General features: G+C 40.0%; 1 protein-coding gene across 1 annotated transcript; it reads right to left on the minus strand.

The window, feature by feature from the left end:
- Positions 1–1270: 1270 nt before the first annotated feature.
- On the minus strand, positions 1271–22514 carry WTAP (WT1 associated protein). Its single transcript, XM_056852432.1, has 8 exons — positions 22497–22514; positions 18976–19013; positions 18841–18896; positions 17481–17539; positions 13958–14085; positions 11833–12011; positions 6244–6398; positions 1271–2465 (listed from the first exon to the last, which is right to left on the minus strand). Exons 2-8 carry the CDS (start codon positions 19003–19005, stop codon positions 1882–1884), a joined length of 1191 nt encoding a protein of 396 aa, XP_056708410.1. The 5' UTR covers positions 19006–19013; positions 22497–22514; the 3' UTR covers positions 1271–1881.
- Between the last annotated feature and the right edge of the window lie 2741 nt (positions 22515–25255).

Consider the following 25255-nt stretch of genomic DNA (forward strand, 5'->3'; position numbering starts at 1 on the left):
TGTTTTCCAGTTCTGTAATCCTAGTTGTATTGATTGCATTGTTCATTTAATAGCTTATGACATCAGATTTCATTGTCTGCCTTGAGTCTCAGAAAGGTGGTCTATAAAGTAAATTTATGCACACCACTTGCTCTAACACTTTGTCAGATTGAAATGTGGCAGTTTCACACGTAGATTTGAAAGCACTTTGGAAATAAAACTGCTCCTGACCACCTGCATAAGTTCTTGGCAAATAATTCAACTCTTAGCAGAAATTATACTGCAGTTGCATTTGATGAGTCCATGCTAGTTACAAGTCACAACTGCACATAAAAATTCTGCCATGGAAAATATTTTTCCATTTCCCACCCCCCATCTACAATTGAGGGGATATAGCTATGAGTTTCAGTTATGTTCAGTCTCTGCAATCATGCACATAGCATTAGGCTGCACCTTTACGATATGTGATAGAGGTAGAAGATATTTATTACAGTCAACCTTCATCTCTGAAGAGTGTGTAAACTCATCCTGAGCTTAACAATGAACATTCAATAACAATTTTATTACACCATCAGCTACAACTGTGGTTTTCTACATGAGTTAAGACCCTCAGGGGGGTTGTGTTGAATCACAAGTCCTTATAGAGCCACTTTTTTCATAGACGGCACTCTTTGTCCCTTTCTCTACATACACTGAAGGAGCAGCGGTATAGCTTGGTGAGGTCTGTTAGTGGTAGAGAGGATTCTACCATTGCATTGGTCCTCACTATGGTACACTTCCTGGGACTTGGCTTGTTTCCTGTCTCTGGCTCTCTTGGTCCTATCACAAGAGAAATCTTAACTCTGGCAGCCCCTGACTATTGCATGAACTGTAATGTCACGTGATGTTGTCATGTTCTTGCAGCTCATGGGCTCCCATGGTGCCACCTATGGGTTAAAGGTAGGTTCTGGGTCTGAAAAAGCTGAAAATCACTGATCAGCAGCATTTTTAGGGGAGCTACATGTTATGTGAATAATAGTTTAGGATCTCTGAGACACAGGTTTGAATCCCCACTCCTCCATGGAAGCTTCTGGATGAGCTTGGACCAGTCGTGCACTCAGTCTAACCTACCTCACAGGGTTGTTGTGAGGATAAAATGGACAGAACAGAAATTGCTTTGGTTCCCCACTGGAGAGACATGTGGGCTATAAATTAAGTAAATAAAAAGAGTACGTTAAAGCTTATCTTAAACTGACCTCTACAGGAAAACTCAAATTAAGCAGATGCACAGGACAAATGCATGGGGACCAAATTACATTATTAAAAATCTTTATTTAGGTTTGGTCAGTACAGGTAAGATAATATTGGAGTCACAGAGCAATATGCATTAACAGGATACAACAGTTCTTAAACCGAGTAACTATGCACACAAAATTCTTAAACATTCGGTCACCTAAAGAGAACACACAGATGCATGTGGCAAAACTGGAACACAAACTACTACAGGACTCCTTCACCAAGTTCTTTTTAGTTATAAAACTACTGTACTGGGCAAACATGGCAGTCATTAACCCACAACTATTATGACAACTTTTAAGAGTGTTATAACAGTATGAGTAAATAATGCCCTTACACAGCACAAGTTCTAGATATACACAAATTTGTACAGACATCATTTTGTTATACCTGGAAATAAATTCCATTTTCAACTTCACATTAACTCAAAAAATACTTTGAGCCTACACAAACATCCTTTTTAGCAACATTCAACGTAATTGTTAAAATTTCAGAAGTGGCAGAGGTATTGAAGCAAAAAAACCCACAAAAGGCAGAATTGTGACATATATGCACTAATTCGAACAGTTCTGGACAGTTTTTTCTCCCAATTTTAACGACACTATATAAAAATGTTGCAGAAAAATATTACAAAACTGAACCCGGTACATTTACACTTGAGTCCAAACCATTCTGAACATGACGAGACCCCGCAGTTCTGTTACCTTTCATACTGACTGGTTTCTCCTCCTGAGGATCATGATTGGAGTCTGTGTCATTTGAATGGTGAGTTAGAGAATTCTCACTACCAGTGGGAGAGTCTACACTTTCGTACCCAGTACTGAGTTGATTTATATAGCTACCAGATCCTCTGCCAGTTCTATCTTCAGAGTGGTTGGAAAGCTTATTACCATTGCTTGGTGAGGGTGGAAAATCATCCTCTGTTCCACTTCCCTCTCTATAAAAACCAGGCCCAGATGTCCTCTGATGGGAAGAGCTGCCATTGCTTGGTCCATTAGCCAGACGACTGCAGTCTTTGCCCACGGCCTCTCCCTGATCTGTAGGTTCAGAATTCGGAGTCCTGCTGGTACCTGGGGCTGAGGTTTGTGACTGCTGCTGCTGATATTGAACCAACTGCTGGCGAGTCTCCTTCAGTTGCTGCTGTAGGACTAGAATGGTACTCTGCATACCTTCTACTTCTTCATCGAGCTGGATGATGAAATCATTCAGTTCTATATGGAGAAAACACATTTGGAGCACACACTTAATAGCTCACATCTGAATCGCATGGTCACCCATATCTTCACACTTAACAACATTCTTGTATGTTGTATAAGGTCTATTTCCCTCACACACAACCATGATGCAACATTCTTAAGTAAATTCATAAACTTTACTTCCCTTGAAGAGTCCTGCTGCTAGGACACCATAATTAGTAACTTGGCAGACTGAAAGTACTTACATAAAAAGAATAACTGAGCTCAACCCAACAGCAAAAATACTATGGCCTTCTAGAAGCAGAAGAATTATACCCTAAGCTGGAAGTACCTAGTCCTGAATTCTCCAATTAGTATAGGATCTGAGAAAATATCTATCGTTGCTACAATTATGTCTGGAAATCTGACAGTAGTGACTAAAAAATCTCCAGGATAGAACATTTATGATCTGCATGATTATGTCTCTTCCTCATCAATTATGGTTATGTTCCCTTAAACTGCATGCTGTTCTAATTCATAATTCTTTTATCACTTCTACAAAAATACTCTCATGTATTGAATAAGGTACACAAATTGAGAATATCTATATAAAACATGAACAGCTGCACACATTGATTCATTTACCAAGTCTTTTCTGGGAAAGAATTGTGTTTTGTGGCTTCAGTGGACTCCTCTGCTTCAGTACAGGATACACAGGACTGTGCAGGTGCTCTTAATCACTTTAATATCTTCACTATAAGCCAAATGGTTTGGGAGAGAAGCGACTCATGGTCTGTCTGCTATGAGCCTGTGTGTGTGTGTGTGTGTGTGTGTGTGTGTGTGTGTAATGTGCCGACAAGTCGCAGCCAACTTATGGCGACCCCTTTTTGGGGTTTTCATGGCAAGAGACTAACAGAGGTGGTTTGCTAGTGCCTTCCTCTGCAGAGCAACCCTGGTATTCCTTGGTGGTCTGCCATCCAAATGAGCCTGCCTACACACCAAGAAAATCTGGAAAGACTTTGCTTTATGCCCCACTACCTTCAAAAATTTGGCAGGTAATGACAGAGCCTTCTTGGAAATGACACAGGCTTTGGAATTTCCATCCCTTGCAGATTCTTTGGGCAGCATATCCATTAGCCTTCAATACTCTGGAGCAGCCAAGTGCTTCTATCCTGATATAGTTAATTTAGTGCTTTCTGGTTATAAATGCTGTGGGCATATGTGTAATTTGTTTTATTCTGCTTTCTTTTTGCACTTTTAAAAATTAACATGTTAATGTATGTTAAATGGTTGCAGACTAGATGCAGTGTGATTATGACATTTTAAAAGTAATTGTATTTTGTAAATTGTAGGAGGGGGGAATCTTGTTTAATAACATAAATCCCACATGCAATTCTTACTGTCAATTTCAAATAATACTTAAAAGAATAAATGCCTTAGGAGGGGGAATCTTTTTTAATAACATAAAAAGGTAAAAGGTAAAGGTCTCCTGTGCAAGCACCGGGTCATTCCTGACCCATGGGGTGACGTCACATCCCGACGTTTCCTAGGCAGACTTTGTTTACGGGGTGGTTTGCCAGTGCCTTCCCCAGTCATCTTCTCTTTACCCCCAGCAAACTGGGTACTCATTTTACCGACCTCAGAAGGATGGAAGGCTGAGTCAACCTTGAGCTGGCTATCTGAAACCAACTTCCGTTGGGATCAAACTTAGGTCGTGTAACATAAAACAGAACATAAAACCGACATGCAACTCTTACTGTCAATAAACATAGATAAAAAAAATTCAAATAATACTTAAAAGAATGCCTTAGTTTTCTATAAGCAAAACTGCAAATATACCCAGTATTGGAAAGTACTACAAACTGCTGCACTATGATCTTATTTTATGCCATCTGAGAAGTAGGAAAAAATCTTGAAAAATAAGAACAAATTTTCTATTGAACCTAAATATGTTATTTGGACAGAAACAGTCTAACAATAGGAATAATAGCATATTTAAATACCAAGTTAAACTTTATAACTTTAAGATCATTGAACACTTCAGTAGTTTATCATACATGTTATAGTATATTAATTGTGGGCAGAAAAATCCCAGTTAAACAACATCTTGAAAAGTTTATACGTACCATAGCACAGGCAACAATCATCATCTAATACTGGAGATTGAGACTACCTTGCATAAAATGTTCATACTATATATTTTTAGTGAGTAAAATCTCTCAGTAAAAAAATGTTTTTCTGGGCTCCCCAGCATTTTTATTTCCCCCCACTAATACCAACGAAGCAATATAGTCTTCTTTGGCAGATTTCGGATAATATCCTTCTGAATTTTGTTCAGACACACACCTGGGATATATTTTTAGTAAAAAATAACTGAGTTGTTCAATGTTTTGGGACTAAACATGTAAGAAAATTCTAACAGACAATGTGGACTTTTACTTAATCTCTTAAATATGAATAATCCTGCATAGGGTCACAAACAATGAAACGAAAGGCCTGTTCAAAGAGCAATTTCTGATGAAAAGTAATCGTTAAACAAACCAAGATCCCTCTCCATGCTGTTGGTGTTAAAAGCAAAATTTCTGAGCCATGGAATATAAGCGCCAAAATGAAAACAGCATCTTATCAAATGCCTAGATGTCTACTGCAATCATGCAACTATATAAACTCAAAGGCAACATTCATATGCAAGCACAAGCTCGGTACTCACTTTAATTGTAGAATTCTCCTTTTAGATACTGTACATGGTTTTTTAAAATATAAACAGATCTGGGACACAGCAAAATCAACCAAATAGTGGGCAGGATCTAGAGAACTACTTTTAGTCCCCCAAAGGCTTGTCCTGCTTCAGCAGCATTTTTATATATTTTCCCTCATTCCAAAAGCAGGCCCATTTTGTATCACAATCTACTTTTGCAATTACACTGTTTCAAAATCTTTTTGCTATGTAGCAACGGAAAGTGATGATTATGTAGCAAATACAAAGCACCCTTGGACACAAAAGTAGTTCATATATTTAAAAACATTTGTATACCACTTTTTTTTGCATTCATCACAAAACCAGTCATAAATACACATTCATTTAATCATGAATAAAACCAGCAGTTAAAAAGTAGTAGTATACAGTTCGAAAAAGCTGAGGGTATATCTTAAAAGATCGGGGAATGAACAGTAGCAATCGAACTAAAACAACCCAATGAAGGTTTAAGCTCAGAATTTTCTCAGCAATGGAACCTAAGCTATGGAACTCCATTGGAAGCCATGACAGGCATCGGTACTCGTCCTCTGGCAGAATCCTAGAACACATCTGTTCCAGAAGAGAACCAGATTGTTAAAATCGCAGATACAGAAACCATCATTTTAATGGTAGTGACTACTTTTAATTATTGTTTTGATTTTCACTGTTATTTATTTCAAGTTTTACTCATAACCTGTCTGGAGTAGTTTATGGTTTAAAGAACCTGAGCAGGCAATACAAAAAGAAACAGAACAGAGTAAACTCGGTGCTTAAATGCAGAGGTGCAAATCAACCCTGAAGTGAGTTTGACACAGAGAACCTTCCTTTGGGATGCTAGTCACTTTTACAAGTCAAAAGCAAATTATAAATGTATCTCAATAAGGAACAAATATTTTGACACTGGTGTGTACTTATTTTGTACTGCTTTGTTTAAGATTTTGCAGAATACAACATTAGAGTACATGAGCTTTAAACAGAGCTTGCATAGAGGAATAGTTAATACTGGTATCATAACAAGAAAGAAGCCTACACAAACACAAGGCAATTCTTTATTTTCTTTTTTAAAAAATCCCTTACCATCCTGACTGCTTTTAAGCTCCTCACTATATTTCTTCTGTAAAGCCAACTCTGCCTCAAGTTGTGCAATACGTCCTTGGGACAGCTGCCTTCCAAGCTCTTGATTCTCCTGGATAAGCATTCGACACTTCGCCATTAACTTTTTGCCTGTTTGGCTGTAAAGGAAAGAGCCATCTATCACAAAACGAAGACAAAATTATCTCATCTCCCTTGTTAAAAGCACGCATGGGAAAGGTTATTTCTGCAAGTCTCACAATAAAGAATCTTACACAAGATCTTCCTGCCTCATTCGACGAAACTGAAAGGCAAATTCTTATGTTGAATATTCAAGTGATCAAAGCATTATGATCAGTCGACCACTGGAATTCTAATATGTAATAATTTTCTTAGGATAGACTAAGTTGACCTCCCAGGAAAAAGGGAGTGGGGGTGGGTGGGAGAAAAGTATTTGGACAATTGCATTATCTGACTTGCCTGCACTGAAAAAAAACAAATTCACCTGTATACCCAAGATCTTAATTAGGACTAGTAAAATATATGCATAATCCCATTATTTTACAATGCATGAAAGTGCTTTACAAACTACACAACACTAACTGGTCTACCTGCACATAATCAGGACAGGAAAGGCAAAAATTTAGGAAGGTAAGTACAGAGCACCAGTAGGAAACGTTGTGCATGTAACCCAGCATCTTCCATTCACAGAACAGAGGACTGTATCCTTCCAGATTCACAATATGTATTGGGTGTATACCAAGCATGTTGCAGTACATCCCGTCAGTTTCTGATAAACTATAATCTGACTGTATTTCGCTGATATTCACTCAGCAGCTGAATTCTCCTCAGCCTACCCCTGCCCCTAGTGAAGGCTACCACCAGCAAGAGTGGTATCACACATGGGGCCAGAGAAACGTAGGCCACCATATACATGTAAATGCATGACAGCTTGGACTTTCCAGGAATGGCTAGGGGCACTGCAGCTCACTTGGCAAAGGGCCAGCAAGCAAGGGTTATTTTGTGTTAGACTATGGTCTTTGTCGTGGACATTGTTAGTGTATAAATAATTCCTACTCAATGTGCCATCTGCAATTACTGTGATGGGTGGTTGTCTTTTTATGGAAGGGACTACAAAAACTGTTGCAAACATTTAGAGCCATATGTAAACTTTGTGTGTGTGCATGTGTTTTGGTTTATATAATTTGTTTAGGCCAAGGATAAGGAAACTGTTCAAAATCCATTGTAATGTGTTTTTCAATTTTGCCAAGCTAATTACACATGCATAACTACTGCATATTTTAAAACTAGTTTCAAACATATGACTTGGCATTCAACAAAAGAAGGCATTAGAAGAATATGTTTTTTATACTGAAGATACCAGATTCAATCCCTAGAACTTCCAGTTGGAGATCAAGCTGGAATGCTGGAAAAACCTTCGCCTGAGATGCTGGAAATCTGTTGCCAGTCAGATTAGACAATGCTAGGTTAGATGTACCAATGGTCTGATAAAGTACAAGGCAGCTCTGTACATTCAAATATACTCCTTAATTTTGTGGGCCAGCTAGGAGATTAAATAGCAACCAGATCTCCCACCTCCTTTGAAGCTTAATAACGTAAGAATATCCTCCTCTCACTAACATAAACCTATTCAGTTTCATAATTGAGACAACAATGTTAGGGCAGGTTTAAAATTGCACTATTAAAGGTTTGAGACAAATGTTGATGATTGTCACAACAAAAATATCAGAACAAGATTGAGTACAATGCTACATCTGTCCCATTTATTCTGCTTTTTTAATATTACTCCTTTAAGAAGTTGTTGTCCATAAAGGGGATTAACATTTATTTTATCTATTTTTTCTGGTTATAGTACTAGATTCTTGAAGCGTAACTACATAAACCCCATATAATCAAACCAATACAATTATACTTGCTTTCTTTGTGAAATCCTTGTTTCTTGCAAACCCATGAGTACCTATCAACAACTGTAACTAGATAGATAATGGTTTCACCACTCAATTGTCAGTATTTTACCTGTACGTAGAAGACCTGGATTTTTTTGTACTGCATGTAAGTGACAGGGCTACATAGTGCAAGGAATTTTTCCATGGGTAGTACTTTAATATATGACAGTTAACTATACACCATAATGTGTGACAAATGCACATCTATTTTGCTGCAGAAACATGGAACCCACTCCAAATCATGTCATCTCAACATGTGTACATATGATAAAATACAAGTGAGCATTTGTTACACGTTGTGGCATACACCTGGTTTTTCAGTATGGACCAGATACCTGTGTAGAAAATGGTTACAATGTGACCCTTAGAGTTAGCACTTGAAACTTACGGCTGGCATCCAAACAAGTTGACTAGGCTTACAGAAGTGGCTTGTGTTAGCCCAGTGATATTTTTTTCACAGCCAGCACCCACAACATGGAATAAACTTCATTTGAATCTCTAAAGGTTTTTTGTTTTTGTTTTTTTGCGATCTTCTGGGCGTGGAGTAGGGGTCACTGGGGGTGTGGGGGGGGAGGTAGTTGTGAATTTATTGTATTGTGCAGCGGGTTGGGTTGGACTAGATTACTCTGGTGGTCCCGTCCAACTCTATGATTCTATACCAGGCTGATCTCTAAGCAAAAAGCACTTGGGCTCAGGACTAGTTGTCCTATTCTTTGAATTTTGGTCTGTTGTTCCTGAGAATTTTTCCATTATCCAAACATGTTTCAAGCCTACACCCAACATAATTCCAATTCTTGGATTTGGATGCAAACGTTCCCTTGCAGAAGCCTCTTCTACTGCATGAAGGGGGTCCCTGATTTTTGCCATTCCCCTTCCCATTGTAGCTTCCCCTGCCACCTCCAATACCATTGTTTTGAGTCCCCAACTCTCAGATGCAACTTTGCAGGGATAAGCCCTGTACTGTTCATACAGCTCTGTTCAAAATTTATTGGAACTAAGTTCTACACAACCATTTGAATCGTTGCTTATAATGCACTTAGTTTCAAACTTACCAAATATCTGTCACACTTAATGACCAAGAAAGTACTTCCTGCATATTGTTATAGAATTAAATAGATAAGAGGCAAGAACAGTAACTAAATAACTATAGTAGGAGTCACAGCTGTAATACCATACTGCTGTGTAAATGCTACCAATTTAACAAACCAAAGTGTATAGATACCCGAGGTATTTTAAAACATTTACTGTTAAGTAATTCATCTTACTAGTTCTGTTAAAATCTTTAGTCACAATGAAATTCAGGCACTATGAAATTCAGTATTCCCCCCACTGCACTCAAGGGATTTGTCACCAAGGGCAATGAAATACAACTATTAGAATTTTTGAAATCGAGTAGGATTTTGCGCACAGACTGGCAAAGGTATCAAATTACAAAAAGTGTTATGTAAACACCATAATTTTACCTTATGACACTCTATAGTCACGCTAATAATGTGGAAGAGTGCACAGGCAATTTCAAATGTCAGAAGTGCTGTGGCAACACACACAGAAAGCAAAAGCATTAAGGGAAATATACTTTGAAAGGGAAACAATTAAAGACCCATGTCTGGGTTCTTCAAAGATGTAGCCAATTCAACTGTGCAACATAAGGCAAATAAATCTAAGACAATGCAATTTTACACCAATCCTTTGATTTTTCAGTTGTGGAGATATGCAACGTATATCACTCATTTCAGCAGGAATGTTTTTGCAGATGTCTAGTTCAAGTAAACACAGTAAATGTTACTCTCAGACTTTTTTGTTTAGCACCGTGTTTAGAACCTAAACATATTTGAAGTTACCATTCCATATTCAAACATGGAATCATTTGCTTAACTTGGACTTTACAAATAATCTGTATGACATACCACAATTAACACAGACCTACGAAGAATAATTTTCTAATACATTCAGCAAGGTTTACAAAGTCAGTTGCAACACATCAAGACAGATTTTGTTTTCTGTTTTTACTGTTTGTGAAAGTCTTACCTCTGTTTGATGCTAGATCTTTAAAATATTCTTCTACACCATCACACCAAAGTAGTTTTCAGACAATGACTTTTATGAATTATGTAACATTTTCTTTCAATGTATACCAATTAAAAGATAAAAGGATTCACATACCACCACACTTTGTATGCTTCAATGATGATCTAAAGCAGAGCTAAAATTTACTTCAAAGTATCTTAAATATAAATCAGATGTAATGAATACTGTATATGGAATGCAGGAACAAGCAAGTTAGCTATTTTTGTCCTTCTGAGATTTTGTCTCCTATGAAATAGGGTTTAGTGAGAAAACTCAACCCTATCAAAATTAGCTAAGAATACACAAATATTACACCAGTCTAAACAATGTAACTTCTCTCCACCCTAAGTGTCTCACAATACCACATTGGAAATAATTTGGGACAAAAAAGCAAGAGGCATCAGGAGGTATCCAATCTTCTGAGCTGATGCCAACCAGTAAGATGCTTACAATTAGTTTCAACAGCATGTCTAAGAAATCAGGACAAGACTTAGCCTGTTCTCCATGCTTTTAGATTCATACCCCACAAGACTTCACATACAGTAGTATAACTGGCAGTATTCCCTGCACTATGCATTATAACTATTTCAAGGCACATGTGATATAGAAGTGCAGAACAAAAGCCAGATATACGATGGACTGAAAAAAGTCCCACACCACACTGACAGGTACTGGCGCTAATTCATCTTGTATAGTCTGCATGTTTTTCCTTAGGACAAAATTGTAAATGGAAGTAAAATAGTCACAACTATTTTTTAAATATATGCTAGTTGTGATCAAGCATGAGCATGTCTGTTTCAACAATGTAAAAGATGCAATTAAATTGCAACTAAACGTTCATACAGCACTAAATTTATGAATTCACATATTGCCGGCCATCCACAGAACAGTTTGTTATTAAAAACCATAACAAGGTTCCCTGATGTCCTATGGAGCCCAAATGCTAAGAAAACCGATACTGACTGTTTGCATGTTTTCATACCTATTTGAAGTTGATTACCAAATATCTTTAAGCAAAATTCACCTCATTGAGTTTTGACCCAGCAGTTCAGTGAACAAGGAGGAAGTCCACAGTCTTAATGGCAAAACTGACTTAATCAGTCTTTAAGTCACTAGGTTTAGTGTTAAGAGCGAAGCATATTCCATTTTTAGGTTTTACTCGAATTTGACATGATCAATTCATGATTTAAAATCTCTAGGTTCTCCTCCAAACTGTCTGTAGACATAGTGTGCCACAGACTTTAGACTTCTGCTTCTCTCTCTATTTTCTTCAAATAGAACCACTTTGCAAATGTCTACATGTTCTAGAAAGGACACTTTTGAGGTGGCCACTTCTTCAGAATAGTCCGACGCTGTCAGGCCTCTGAAGCAAAGGGGAAGAAAAAAGCTGAAACACAAGGTTCATCTGGTAAGTTTACACAAAGCATTACAAGCTGGACAGTATAAGAATGTGGCTTTTGGCTCAAAACGTCTGAGTCTTGGTGTGGAAACGAGTACGTGGTTGTCCCACCAAAGCATTCTCTGTCAGGGAAGTCTTGACTGGGGAGTATGTTTTGTTTACCTATCAGGTGTAAATTTCCAGGCACTCAGTTCATTTTGGGCTTGTTCCAGTTTGTCTTTAGTCTGTTCCAGTTCAGCTTTCATTTTTAGGAAAAATAAGTTGATGGCTGGATCCACCATTGTTGATCTCAGTTGAGCAACACTCGGCTGCTGGACTTGCTTGAGGTACTGGATCTGATTCTGCATAAAAGGAAAGAAAAATTATTAAGTCTGCTTTTATAAATGCTGCATGAGCCCTTAAACAGTTTAATCTTAAAGTCCTGCACTATCTTAAAGTCATCATAATTATGGTTTTTCTGAACAGGGACTGAACCCCCAACTGAAAATTAATCTGACGTGTAATCACTAAGTATGCTCTGCAGAACAGTGCAATCCTTTGTTTGCTCCATCACTGAATTAAGACACTGTTCAGGATACATTAAAGAAACACAGTCCTAATACATTTAAGGAGAGCATGCTTAAATGTAGAGTCAGACCTTTTCTGTATCTTCTACAAAGAAATGCATTTGAGAAATCAGCAGACATATTATATGGAATTTATACTTTCATTCACTTTAAGCTTGATCTTTTGAATATGATAAATAAGCTTGATCTTTTGAATATGATAAATAGACCTAACTCCAGTTTAAATTGTATTTTTAATACAAGCAACTACTAGGCTTACAATGTTGTCAATAGTTTTTCCCTCTTGTATGCCCACCTGTATAAAACTACAGTAGGTTAAAGGGAATTCCAAGGAGATATCTAATCAAATTAGTGACTTTGGAACTTCGGGAAAAACTAACATCCTAAAAATCAATTCTTTCCTATCTTGATAGAATGAATGTCCTATGGTTTTTAATATGACAGACTTTTTTAAAAGATTATTTTAGATGACTGAACATCATTTCAGTAGAGAATTCCACTTAACTCTTAACACACAAACCTCTCAACAGACATCAATATTTACTGCTATTACTGAGGCACAGCTGGCTGGACAAGACGTTAGCCTCAACAGTAAGCCAACCAAGGCATTCCACCAAGAGCCCTGAGTATGAAATTGAAAGCAGACGTTCTGACTTGCAAAAACTCTGTTTTCCCCAAGACCCCCTACTGCTGTTGGGAGGAAGGAAGGTCACAAAACAGGAGCATGCTGTTTCTAAATGTAAGACAGTAATATTAAACTTTATGGTGATAAGGAAAAAATGAGAAGACCAGCACCTCTCTACAGGGACTATTATGCAGTTTTCAAGATTTTATTCCACCCATCCCATTTTCAGCAACAGCTCCACCAGCTGTTTTTTTAAAAGATTGGTGTGAGCCACTCTGGTTTCTTTGGAATGGGTGTCCAAATAAATACAGAATATTGAATTGGATAGAAAATCCTACCTAAGAGCCAAGTGATTGAGATGTGCACCAGGGGACCCTGTGTTCAAACCTCATTCCTGTTACAAATTCACTAAACAGCTTCAAAACCATCTCTTTATCTCACAGCTTCACCCTTCAATACATGAATAACCACACACTGCACAGTGTTTTTGTATTATTGAGACAATGTTAACTACATTGGAAGTGCTATATAAATGATATATTTCACAACTACAAAAGAACCTTGGTTCGTGTTAACAGGTAATACCCTCCTTACAGACCACCATATTGTGCCTAATGCTGTTCCTGGAGGTTTCCCGAATCCCAAGAGCAGTGTTTTCGGGGCAGTGGGCTGAAGGAAGGGGAGAAGCAGGAAAGTTCTACGTGGCAAGAGAAGCTTCATTCTCAGAATTTTCTATACCTGAATACATCTTGCATAAGGGGACACAATCCATACACGTTATATCCTGAGCTAGGACCTGACAATCGGAGACCCTACTACACTGAGAATATAAAGACATACAGCTGGAAACATCTGCCTAGCCACTGAGTGCCAATATGCAAACTGGAAACACCTGCCTAGCCACTGAGTCCCAATATGCAAGAACGCTAATCGGTAAGCACCAAAGAAACCCAATGATACTTCAGTCCTACTTCCTAATACCATCCACAGCTAGGCAATCAAGCTCAATTTCTGCATTCATACAGAACCTCTTAAGTAAACAGCAAGTGGCAATACAAACATTCTGCTTTCTAACAATTTAAATAACTTCACTTACGGTACACTCTTGCATTTCTTGTTCCTTAGTTGCTAGACGCATCACCAGGATATTCTCCCTTCGAGCAGATTCTTGCTGCTGCTGCTTCAGCTTTTCTTCAGATTCTCTCAATCCAGTTACATCATTAGCTAGTTTTAAATGGAAAAAAATACCAGTATAAGCCTTTCAAGATGTTAAATATACCACTTTTTCTGAGCAAGAAGAGGCAATACTAAGTTGGTCCAAACTTTCTCCCATGCTCCTTTTTGAAATTGTCCCGCGCCACTCATGGGGATGGGAGAAATAGAAAAACTCTACGCCAAATCTGGGTGAACATGGCAGCACTGAAAGAGTAACCCCCTATCCTAGTGCCACCTTCTATTCTCATTCTCCTGTTTCTGCTAAGGAGATATCATTTCCACTACACCAATACTAACTCCTGTACTGGTGGAGCTGTGGTATATTCTTTCCCTGCTGTCATGCATATTGTGGCTTGAAAGGCAGCTGTGAACAAGCTTCATGTTTTCTGCTTGCAGGGGCTAAGTATTTCTTCCCTATTTGTAACAAAGGATTTTCTTCCTACAGTTGTAGCAATGTTAGTCAGTTGTAACAGAAACCCTGAGGTTTGTGACACCTTTAAAACTACCAGATTGAACACAGCACAACATCTTAGGTAAACGAACACACGTTGTCCAATTTCACAGTATCCTCAACTGATCCTCTCCCCAATATACAATTTACAACATGTTTTATCAAACAAGAATAGTGAAATTGCAAAACATGATGCAACATTAACATAAGTGAGAAAACTGAAAAGCAGCTTTAGAGGGCTCCAAAGGCGTATACACACATATATGCATACACACACTCTTAAGCAAATACTACTTTTAACTGGATTCATGCCTCAGACCTAACAATGCATTTAGAACCCCTTACACAAGTAGCCTGATCATTAGGTTCTATCAGTCTTTCTACTGCAAGAGTCAACTGCTGAGCATGAAAACACCAATAATGGCTGCTTCTGGAAGTCCACAATGTTCTATGGGCCTAATGAGAGAAGAGAATTTAGTATTTCTATAAAACTCCACTTCATTTTGAGTTCAGTCAGTAGGTTCACACCCATTAAAAAACAAACTCAAAACAGAACTCTCTTAGGTATGTTTAGGAAACTAGCCTGCTTACAGCACTCTAGAGGCATCACGCGTTACTCCTCAATTGTTGTTCACAGTATTAATCCCAAGGCTGGCAGGCAAGTGTTTGTTGAAATTTTATCTCCAAAGGGATGTTGAGGTTATTCAAAAGAGCTCAAAATAACTCAAATCCCAAGGATATAGAGCAGTGTAACTGTTCATGTTTCATTACCAATTTATAATGTGAAGGTTTGTTGGAATGGGTTTATGTAAATGAAACAAATTAATGTTTGATGACCAATGGGGAAGAATATGGAACAATACTAAGAGTCATTCTATAAACAACATGAAAAGCAGAGGGTAGAAAAAACAATTGTTTTAACTATCAACTTCAACTGCACATGGAGCACAAGTATTTTTGGATTTTTAAAAAACTAAACTGGCCAAGCCCTCATGGATGTTTGCTTAATTAATGTAGATGGGTATTGCAACTAACAGGGTCAATGTCAGAAGTCTCCCCTCATTTGTCAAGGCAGGTAATGGACTCATTAGGTGGTAGGTTATTCTGAAGTTTAGTTCACAGTCATTAAACTAGAACTAACAATGTGAAATACAGCCACAGCTTCCAAGTTAGGTGGATATTCTCTCAAGCTTCAGCCACCAGCCAATGTTCTCAAATGTGTAATGCCAGGACTTGGATAACCAAATGGAAATGGCCTAAGAATTATTTAAGGAATATGAACTAGTCAGGCTCAGATCCTAAGCTGTAATTTCATGACAGTAACATTTTCTTCAGTGGAGCAGGGGATATCAGTTTCTGACTAATTCTGAAGTAAAACAGCACAGTGGAGCAATTGGGGGGGGGGGTTGGAAGTATAGAAAAGCGCCATTTGCCAAGAACTGACCAGCAAGTGAGATGCTAATGCTTGGCCAAGAGCACAGTGCCCAAGCCCTGAGGGTCAACAGCATTCAACTTCCTTGAACAATCCAAATGGAATCCCTGACTCACAAGATCATCTTGTAAGGATTTAGGTACCACTGTGGGTTGCCAACAGATGCTGAAGACAGTCATGAGGAGGGAGGGGGAGACAGGAGGAAGGCAAGTGGGGACAACCCATAATTTTAAATGTAAGCTGCACTGATATTAAAAAATACATATACAAATGCCTTTAAATAAGCATACATTGCCTATGACAATCTAGTCTGAATTACACAGGGCAGTGACAATCAGCTTCGGTATGCTGGACAATTGACCTGGTAATGTTATCAAAATTCCTCCCCACTCCTGGAGAAGATAACATTGTGGTCCCTTCACTGACTATTATTCTCACTGTAAGAATATATTTAGGATATATAGGACATCAGTGCGCCTTTTAAGAGATCTTTAACAGCTGGCTTTGTAATTTACCAGACACATCTCTTGATCATATGCTTTAGAGCTGCCCAGTTATTTGGTCTTTTGGGGAGGAAGTACTCATATCAATTTTGTATTAGAATATTCACTGATCTTTGAGGATGCTTATGTAAGGATGCTTATGTACATTTAAGCTATTTGCCTGTCTCCTAAACATTAACTGATCATCAACAAAAATGGACTCTCTGTGCCCTTAAAAAGGTAAAGGTCCCCTGTGAAAGCACTGGGTCATTCCTGACCCATGGGGTGATGTCACATCCTGACATTTCCAAGGCAGACTTTGTTTGCGGGGTGGTTTGCCAGTGCCTTCCCCAGTCATCTTCCCTTTACACCCAGCAAGCTGGGTACTCATTTCACCGACCTCGGAAGGATGGAAGGCTGAGTCAACCTTGAGCTGGCTACCTGAAACCAACTTCCCTCGGGATCGAACTCATGTCGTGAGCGGAGCTTTTGACTGCAGTACTGCAGTTTAACCCTCTGCACCACGGGGCTCCTCACTGTGACCTTACTGTTGCTAAAAGACTTATATTACAACTCTGGGGATAAATGCCCACCTCCAGTAATCCAAAAGATTGAGGACCTTACAACCCTATGAACATTTGAATGGAGATGGCAATTGTGCATGGACATATTTTTACATATTTGAAAACCTTTGTATAGATATTTGTCTTGCCTCCATTGTTCTGTTTTGTTGTATCTTTATTTCTGTTTGGGGTAATTAATTTTTTAAAAAAAACAACACCATCCTAAGCAAATTTACACTCTTCTCAGCCCACTGAAGTCAATGGACTCAGAAAGGTGTAACATTGCTTAGACTAGCACTTTAATTGATGTGTAGATCAGCTTGTTCAAGTGTAATTAAAAGACTGTTCATAAATCACTTCTGGAACATACTTATGTACAGCCCAACGGCTGATTTCTAGAAACTACTTTATAGTTACTTCTGTTTCTCAAGGTACGCCTCAGATGTTATGTGACAATTAGTTCTGTCCCAACTTACAGTTAAGGTCCGTGTATTTTCCCTCCAAAGCTTGCACATATGCTTCAAACTGTTTCCACCTAATGAGGGATTAAAAAAATAAAAATAAAAATGACTAAGGCAAAACTACACTATAACAATACTGAAACATATACACATTTACTCTACCAACTTTAATGGAATGACTTCCAATAAATAATTATACTTTCCACACAAAGCAGCATTCATTGTTCACTGAGACTACTATTACTGTCATCAGTTATTTACTTTATCACATTTATCTACTCCGTCTGCCAACAAGCTTAGACGTTATCCCACTGTATCATTACAACCCACTGTACAAAGTAATTTAGGATGAGAAACTAAGTCTGCAATCCTGAAAGGGGGGGAAGCTCCTTAGGAGCTGCCATGATTTCGCGCCAGCGTCCGTGCCACTTTACCATGCCGCAAAGTGGCTGGCCCTGGGGAGCCACGGAGCTGTGCCAGTCTCCACTGCTGTTGCTGCCACGCCGGAAGGGAAATCTCAGAAGGGAAAGCCCTCACCGGCGTGGGGGAGGGGGCGTTCCCAGGGCAGACCTGACATTAGTCAGCTTCCAGACCCCTTTCACCACGGGAATGCCCTCTCGGGAATGCCCTCTCGTGCTGCAGTGTTGCTATGCCATCAAAATAGATGGCGCAACCTTATTAAACCCTATGGGGGATTTTTGGCTATTTTTTATTTTTTGGGTTTTTTTAGTTCCTTTTGCAGCTGGGAAACCTCTGTAAAGGCAGCGTGGCTGCGCTGCTCCTGGCTGCTGCCAAACTGCCCCCCTCTTCAGAAACTGGCTGCTTGTGGTTTAAGATGAACAGGTAAATGTAGTTGCAGAGTAAAAATTTGAATTTGGGCTTCCCAAGGTCAAAGTCACTTAGATTTGTTCCAATAAGTTTACCATTACATACTGTGTCCTAGACAGCTCTATTATACAATTTTAAGCAAATTTCTGACATCAGAAATGAAGCAAAGAATGAAAATGTATTCTTAGTTCCTCTTAGAAATAGAGGTAGCACAATGGGAGGGAGGCTTACACTCTTTCTGACCTTCTCCCTCAAGTCTGACATCATAGACAAATGGCAAAAATTGACATTTTAAATTCTAAACTTCCTTAGTCTAAGCCTTTCAAATTATTTTCTCCATTCCAAATAAGAAATGCTTTAAACTCTACCTCAATGTAAAGAGTAAAGATCTTTTTTGCTAAATATTGCCTCAATTTTAGAAAGCTACGTAGTCTTTTCATTGCTTAAAAAACAACTTTGTTTCTAGTGGTAAGATTTTATCAAGAAGACAGAAATTATTCAAAATGTGAAAATGAAAAATGAACTATGCATAAGAACATGATTTTACCTTAAGATCAATTCCTCCCTAGGCAGAACTTTGAAGTCTGTTTCACTGAAGCGAACCTATAGAACGAAAGTAATCAAGATTTAGCCTTCTATTTGTTACTTTAAAAATACAAGGGGTAAAAATTTTCAAGCTTACCTTTTTTGGAAGTGGCTCTTCATTAGTCATTGTGAATTCTGGGGGAAGAAGCAACAAACATTAAGGTAATTTGGCCCTCTTAGTTGTATAGTAAGCATCTTTGTAGCAACAAATTGTTAAGGTTGAGATCCTATTCATATATACTTGAAATAACTTCCAGTGAATACAATTTATTTCTGAGAAAATATGCATACAAACAGGTTGTTACTAATTGTTATTAACCTCATTTATGCCTACTTTTATCATTAAGCATCAAGGGTTCAGAAGACCAGGCATGTAAAAAATACTACAAAAACACTCAAGTTAAACCCCACTTAAATCATCTGGGTTTTTTTTTGTACATTGTAGTTCCAGTGAGACCCTGGATTTTTTTCAACAACTGAACTTTCACACTTTTCTCAGGATTAGCATACCCAGCACATCTTTACTAGCTGAAGCTTTCCTTTCTTTTCTACGAGAACCTGATCATTACTTCATCCACAGAAAAGCCATAACTGAGGCAAATCTGTGCTCCACTGGATTCAATTCACCTTTGCTGCTTGATTCAACAGTTAGCTGAAACCGTTATCTCCCATTACTGCATGGAGATCACCAGTATCTACTAAACTTAAAATATTAACTTATCTAAACTTCTCCCCCAATTTGTGTCAGACTTGATGACAGAAATGTGCTTATCTGACAACTATTCAGATCCTCTTTGACCACAGAAATAAAACATTTAATATATTTTAGATCTGCTCACTAAACAGGATAATGTTTTACTTAAATTATCGAAGACCAGTTACTATCAAAGTATTTTTTTAATTGTATGCTACAATAAGGAGTAAGAGTTAAATCTGAGTTACCTACAGACTGATTATAGCATAGTGGCACCTTAAGAATACTTTATATATCAGCTTTATGACAGCTCAAAGTTGTCTGAGAGGTACTTCAGGAACTTTGCTTATTACTCATAAAATCAGATTCAACTACTGTTCCTTCAGATTTTAACCAAAATCTTGCAGGGTTTATCAAACTATCATTTAGCTTAAAAATAAGTAATAAAGTGTATCTAAACAATTTTGCTAGCAGCTTTACTCAACCCAGTTTCTCTGCTTGCAAGTGAGCAGTACTTCAACATCTGTTCCAGTTTGCGTTCAGTGTATGAATGCTCAGAACTGGATGTGACAATAGATGCCAATGCAAAAAACAAGTTTCTACATACATATTGTGAACAACTTCATAAATGCTAAACTATCGAAGGAGAGAAGTGGAAAGAATCACATTAATATTTTATTAAGTTTTTACTGGGCTATGGTTGTCAAGATTAGATTAATTAGATGCACTTCTTCAAGCACAATATATAATCTTTTAGCCTACTGTGCAAACTGCAAAGTTTAGATATTTTATGTGGTTAAACAGCTTTATATGTGGCCAGGCGTTTCAATATAACTTAAGTATTTTGATGTAATATATGTCAGTCTTTCCAAGGTTCAATAAGTTTCAATGCAAACTGCAATGGGCTGTGTGATTAAGTAGATAAGTGTGCTGTCATGACACCAGATTGCTTTCCAGTACTCAGTGAGGATGTCCCCTCCCTAAATCTTTACCTAAACAGAGAATTTACATCCAAAAAAACTGAGATAGACTGGTGACCATGAGTAAAGTGTTTGAGCACTTAACCCGTGTACCACAAATAATGCATTATACATGGCAGGGTAACTATTGGTCCTGTTTTAACCATTAATAGGTAGCATGCTTACTGTAAGTGTGAATGGACTGACTCATGTGTTTCTATATGATACGGTGTGCATGGAATACCTAACTGCTTCAGCCCCATGGATGAATGTTTCACTACATGGAGAGCTATTGCACACATTAAACTGCATAATAAGAACGTATTTTCACTTGTGCAGCTCAAACTATGCCTGAACATCATGTTACGCCAGCAGAGTAATGTAAATGGAAATAATTAAATGCTCAACCTAAGCACTTTATGTTCCACACACTTTTTATATTGTAATGCAAGGCCACGCATGAAACAGCTTAACTGAATAAAACAGTTTGTCTACACATGGCAGTTTGCAAAGTGCGCAAAGAAGAAATATCAATTATATTAGGCCTTACTTTTAAAGATTTACAGTGCAGACAAAGCTTCAGTTTGCTTTTAACAGAGGAGCTAACGATGAAAAACAGTGGCAACTTAGCCTATTCCTAATATCAAGCTGGACCAACAAAGTATGGACTGTGTGGACCACACCAGTGTAAGCTGCTTTGGTTCCCCCACTTTAGACAAATATGGGATGTAAGTATCTAAATTAACATATCTTGGCATTTTTTGGCACTCAGTTGGTCACCTAACTATGCTACAGGCAGCTCGGTCCTATGCCCGTTTATCTAAAAGCAAGCCCTGCTGCTGCGATCTTGCTATGTACGGATCTGCTTGTAGTCTGCGGTTCCAAACGTCTTAAGTGCATAAAACGGCTTACTAAACCTGGATGGCCCAGGCTAGCTTGCGGATCTCAGAAGCTAAGCAGGGTCAGCCCTGGTTAGTATTTGGATGGGAGACCACCAAGGAAGACTAGGGTTGCTGTGCAGAGGAAGGCACTGGAAAACCACCTCTGGTAGTCTCTTGCCATGAAAACCCCAAGAAAGGGGTCGCCATAAGTCGGCTGCGACTTGATGGCACTTTACACACATACAATCATTCTAGCGTCGCAGCGATACAGCATGTCACTAAGCCATTGACGCCTGGGAGTTTTCGCCTTGGATTTGCCGCTCTCTAGAGGCACGTTTCCCCCATCCGGATTCTCAAAACTGCATGGGGGCTCATTGTTGAGTTTTGATGGGGAACTGGGGGGGAGGAGGAATTTGGATGGGGGGAAAGCGCCTCTAGAGCGCGGCAAATCCAAGGCAAAAACCTCCCAGGCATAAATGGCCTAAGCCTTTAAAGGATTTGTGGCTGAGAAGCCTACTTAAAAAAAAAAAAAACAACAACCCGTTTTAGCGATATCCGGGTAACGTTCCCCCCCCCAAAAAAAATACAGCAAGGCCCTGCTTCATTCTGCACTCTTCTATACAAGCGTGTTTATTTCCCCCCTATTAGGCCGGCAACGGAGATCATCTAGGCCAGTGGTTCTCCACCTTTTTTGCTCCATTCCCCCCCCCACGCTTTCACCACTGTTCAGAATATAATCCCCCCCCTTTCCAAAATGGTCTACCTCAAAAGGTGCATTCTTAATAAAATGCACTTTGCTGAATAGTGGTCCCAGTTCCCCCCCCTCCCTGGAACCCTAAAATTCCCTGGGGGGGGGATTCCCTCCTTGTCGAGAACCCCTGATCTAGGCGGAAGGAGGAGCTTAACGAAGGTGGGGGCGCGACCGCAAGGGGGAGGGGCGCGGGGGTGTCGGGACGGGGCCCAGCACGGGTAGAGGCGTCGTTTCCCCCCCCCCCGGCGCAAAGGAGGCCGACCTCCGACGCCCGGTGAAGCGGCGGCCTACGTAAAGCGCCGCGGCCCGCGCGTGGGGGAGGCCGCCACTCACCTCCCGCCCGGGGCGGCGGCGCCGAGGCGCGGCCTCCTCCTCCTCCTCCGCGCGCGGAGCGTCTCCCAGCCGGGGGGGGTCCCTGTCGCATCAATAGAGCCGGGCCAGCGGCACCCGGCCCAGAGAGCGCCGCGCCCGCCGCGCCCGCCCTTTATCCGCTGGTTCGTTGCGCGACAAAATGGCGCCGGGGAAAGGAAATGAGGAGCCGCCTCGCCCCTGCCTCGCCTCCCGCCTCGCCCGAGCGAAAAGGCGACCGGCGCGCGCAGCCAACCGCCGCCCCTCGCTCAGCCTCCCCTCCCCCCGCTTCCTCTCTGACCCCGCCCTCGGCCAAGCGCGCACGCGCACTCGCCTCCTTCTGACCGGCCCCAGCCAGCGACTAACCGCCTCTGCAGTAGCAGCGGCGCATGCTCGGGGCCGGGTCTACTTCCGACGACGGCTTTAAAAAAGAAAAAAAAAGAAAAAGCCACCCTGCGTATTTTTTCCGCGACTGAAATGTGTCGTCGTCCCCCCCCCTTGCGGGAAAAAGTCGCTGTTCCCACGCGAAGAAGAGAACGGGGGGCCAAATAGTTCCGCGTCACGGCTGCACCGGGTGGGGGGGGGACAAGTCTAACGACGCCCCAGGTACAGAAAGCCCGCGTCTGCCAAGGGGCGCAGCCGCGAAGGATTATGGGAAGGAGGGAATGGCGCACGGATTTCGCAGCCTGGTTTTCGAACCGCCTGCAGGAGCGGGGCGGAAGGAGACTAGACAGCAGAGCGGGTGGGAGAAGAGGCGGCTGCAGGAGCGTGAACTGCTTGCTGGCCAGCTGGTGCAGCTTTGCTTTGCTGCAAGCGCTGCAGCATCTCCGGGATCAGCGTTTCCTCCTTGTTGGACTTCTTTGGGGCCTTGTGCCATTTGATTTGACATTGTCGTCCGCAGTGGGGATTGAAGAATTCTTTTTCTGCCTTGGATGTAGACCAGTGGTTCCCAACCTTTTTTTTTGACCAGGGACCACTAGGACTTTTTTGTTCGGTGCAGGGACCCCAAGGCTCAAAATAAAAATTCCAGGAATTTGAAAATAAACTTTAATCATAACTCACAGTGGGTCGCCGTGTTAGTCTGTTTGCAGTAGTCGAAAAGGGCAAGAGTCCAGTAGCACCTGAAAGACTAACAAAAATATTTTCTGGTAGGGTATGAGCTTTCGTGAGCTGTGGCTCACGAAAGCTCATACCCTACCAGAAAATATTTTTGTTAGTCTTTAAGGTGCTACTGGACTCTTGCCCTTTTAATCATAACTGTTAGTTAAACATTAAACTTAGAATTATATTTGAATATATATATATTATAATAGAGAACTTTAAATTGAAAATATTAATTTATTATGGGTTTATAACTTTGTTTCGCGGACCTTAATTTAGTTCTCGCGGACCCCTGGGGGTCCATGGACCCCTGGTTGGGAACCAGTGATGTAGACTGTTGCGTGGTTAATTGGAGATTGCTATTGTGCCTGTGATCACTACCCTGTACATAACTATATTTGTATATATTTTGTAATTTAGTAATCTGCACTTTCTTGTGGTCGCCTTATTGTTAGCACAGTGTTAATGAATCTTTGAATATAGTGAGTTGTACTGATTTTTTTTCTCCAGCTATTGCTTGCGAGCGGCTGCTCTGAAGCCTCGGTGTGCAGTAGTTAATTGAACGGCAGGATCAGTTTTTAATGCCAGGTGCGATTCATTGCTGCCACACTGGGTTGCCAACGTCCAGGGGGGTCCTGGAGATCTCCCGCTTTTACAACAGATCCCCAGACGACAGAGATCAGTTCCCCTGGAGGAAATGGCAGCTTTGGAGAGTAGATTCTATAGCATTGTACTGTGCTGAAGCCCCCCCCCCAAACCCCACTGTCTTCAGACTTCGCCCCGAAAATCTCCAGGAATTTCCCAGTCCAAAGCTGGCAACCTGATTGAACCCAGTGATTAAAAACCAATGGGTCTGAGCATGTATGACTCCATAACATCACCATGTATTACGTAGTATGTGGATTCTATTAGGAGTAGGATTCTATTATGCTTCTATCAGGAGTAGGATCCTAACCATATTTATTCGAAAGCAGGACCGCCTCTCCTGTTATGTTCCCCAGAAAAGAGATAGGGTAAAAGCCGGAACAACCTGGAACGGGCATTAAACAACAAAGTGCCATAGAGTCCAATGCAAGAAACAGTGGCATGCCTTAAAGACGCTCCAGAACAATATTTTAGAAAATTTTTAAATCATTCACTTCTTGGATCCTGCACTAAAATCAATGGGATGGTCCTCAAATGTGTATAGGATTACAAGTATGATTACTGCCTTCCTGGATTGGACCATTTTGTTTCCAAGAGAAAGACATCTCTAGAAAGGTCCTGGTTCAAATCACCACTAGCCATGAAACAGATTTAGGTGAATTTGGGACTACTACTATACTTATCTAAACTAAATTGCAAATAGTTTCACTTCAATGACATAAAAGTCAATATAGTACAAAGTCAGTGGTCTCCATACAGGTAAGGCAGTGGTAAGTATTCACACTGGCGAAGTACAATGCTGATATAACTATAAAAAAGAAGAAGATAGCGTTATATCAGCATTGTACTTCGCCAGTGTGAATACTTACCACTGTCTTATCTGTATGGAGACCACTGACTTTGTACTATATTGACTTTTATGTTATTGAAGTGAAATTATTTGCACTTTAGGATAGGTATAGTAGTACTATTAGATTGTTATAGTAATATTCATTGTA

Source organism: Euleptes europaea, chromosome 7 (genome assembly GCF_029931775.1).
Source record: "Euleptes europaea isolate rEulEur1 chromosome 7, rEulEur1.hap1, whole genome shotgun sequence".
Taxonomy (NCBI): Eukaryota; Metazoa; Chordata; class Lepidosauria; order Squamata; family Sphaerodactylidae; genus Euleptes; species Euleptes europaea.

Bases quoted from the DNA above. Each gene is read 5' to 3' on its own strand.
- WTAP (XM_056852432.1), bottom strand. From the start codon at position 19,005: ATGACTAATGAAGAGCCACTTCCAAAAAAG. The intron at 17,540-18,840 runs GTAAAATCATGT...ATCCCTCATTAG, and splicing joins AGGGAGGAATTGATCTTAAG to GTGGAAACAGTTTGAAGCAT. The intron at 2,466-6,243 runs GTAAGGGATTTT...TTCTCCATATAG, and splicing joins GCTTAAAAGCAGTCAGGATG to AACTGAATGATTTCATCATC.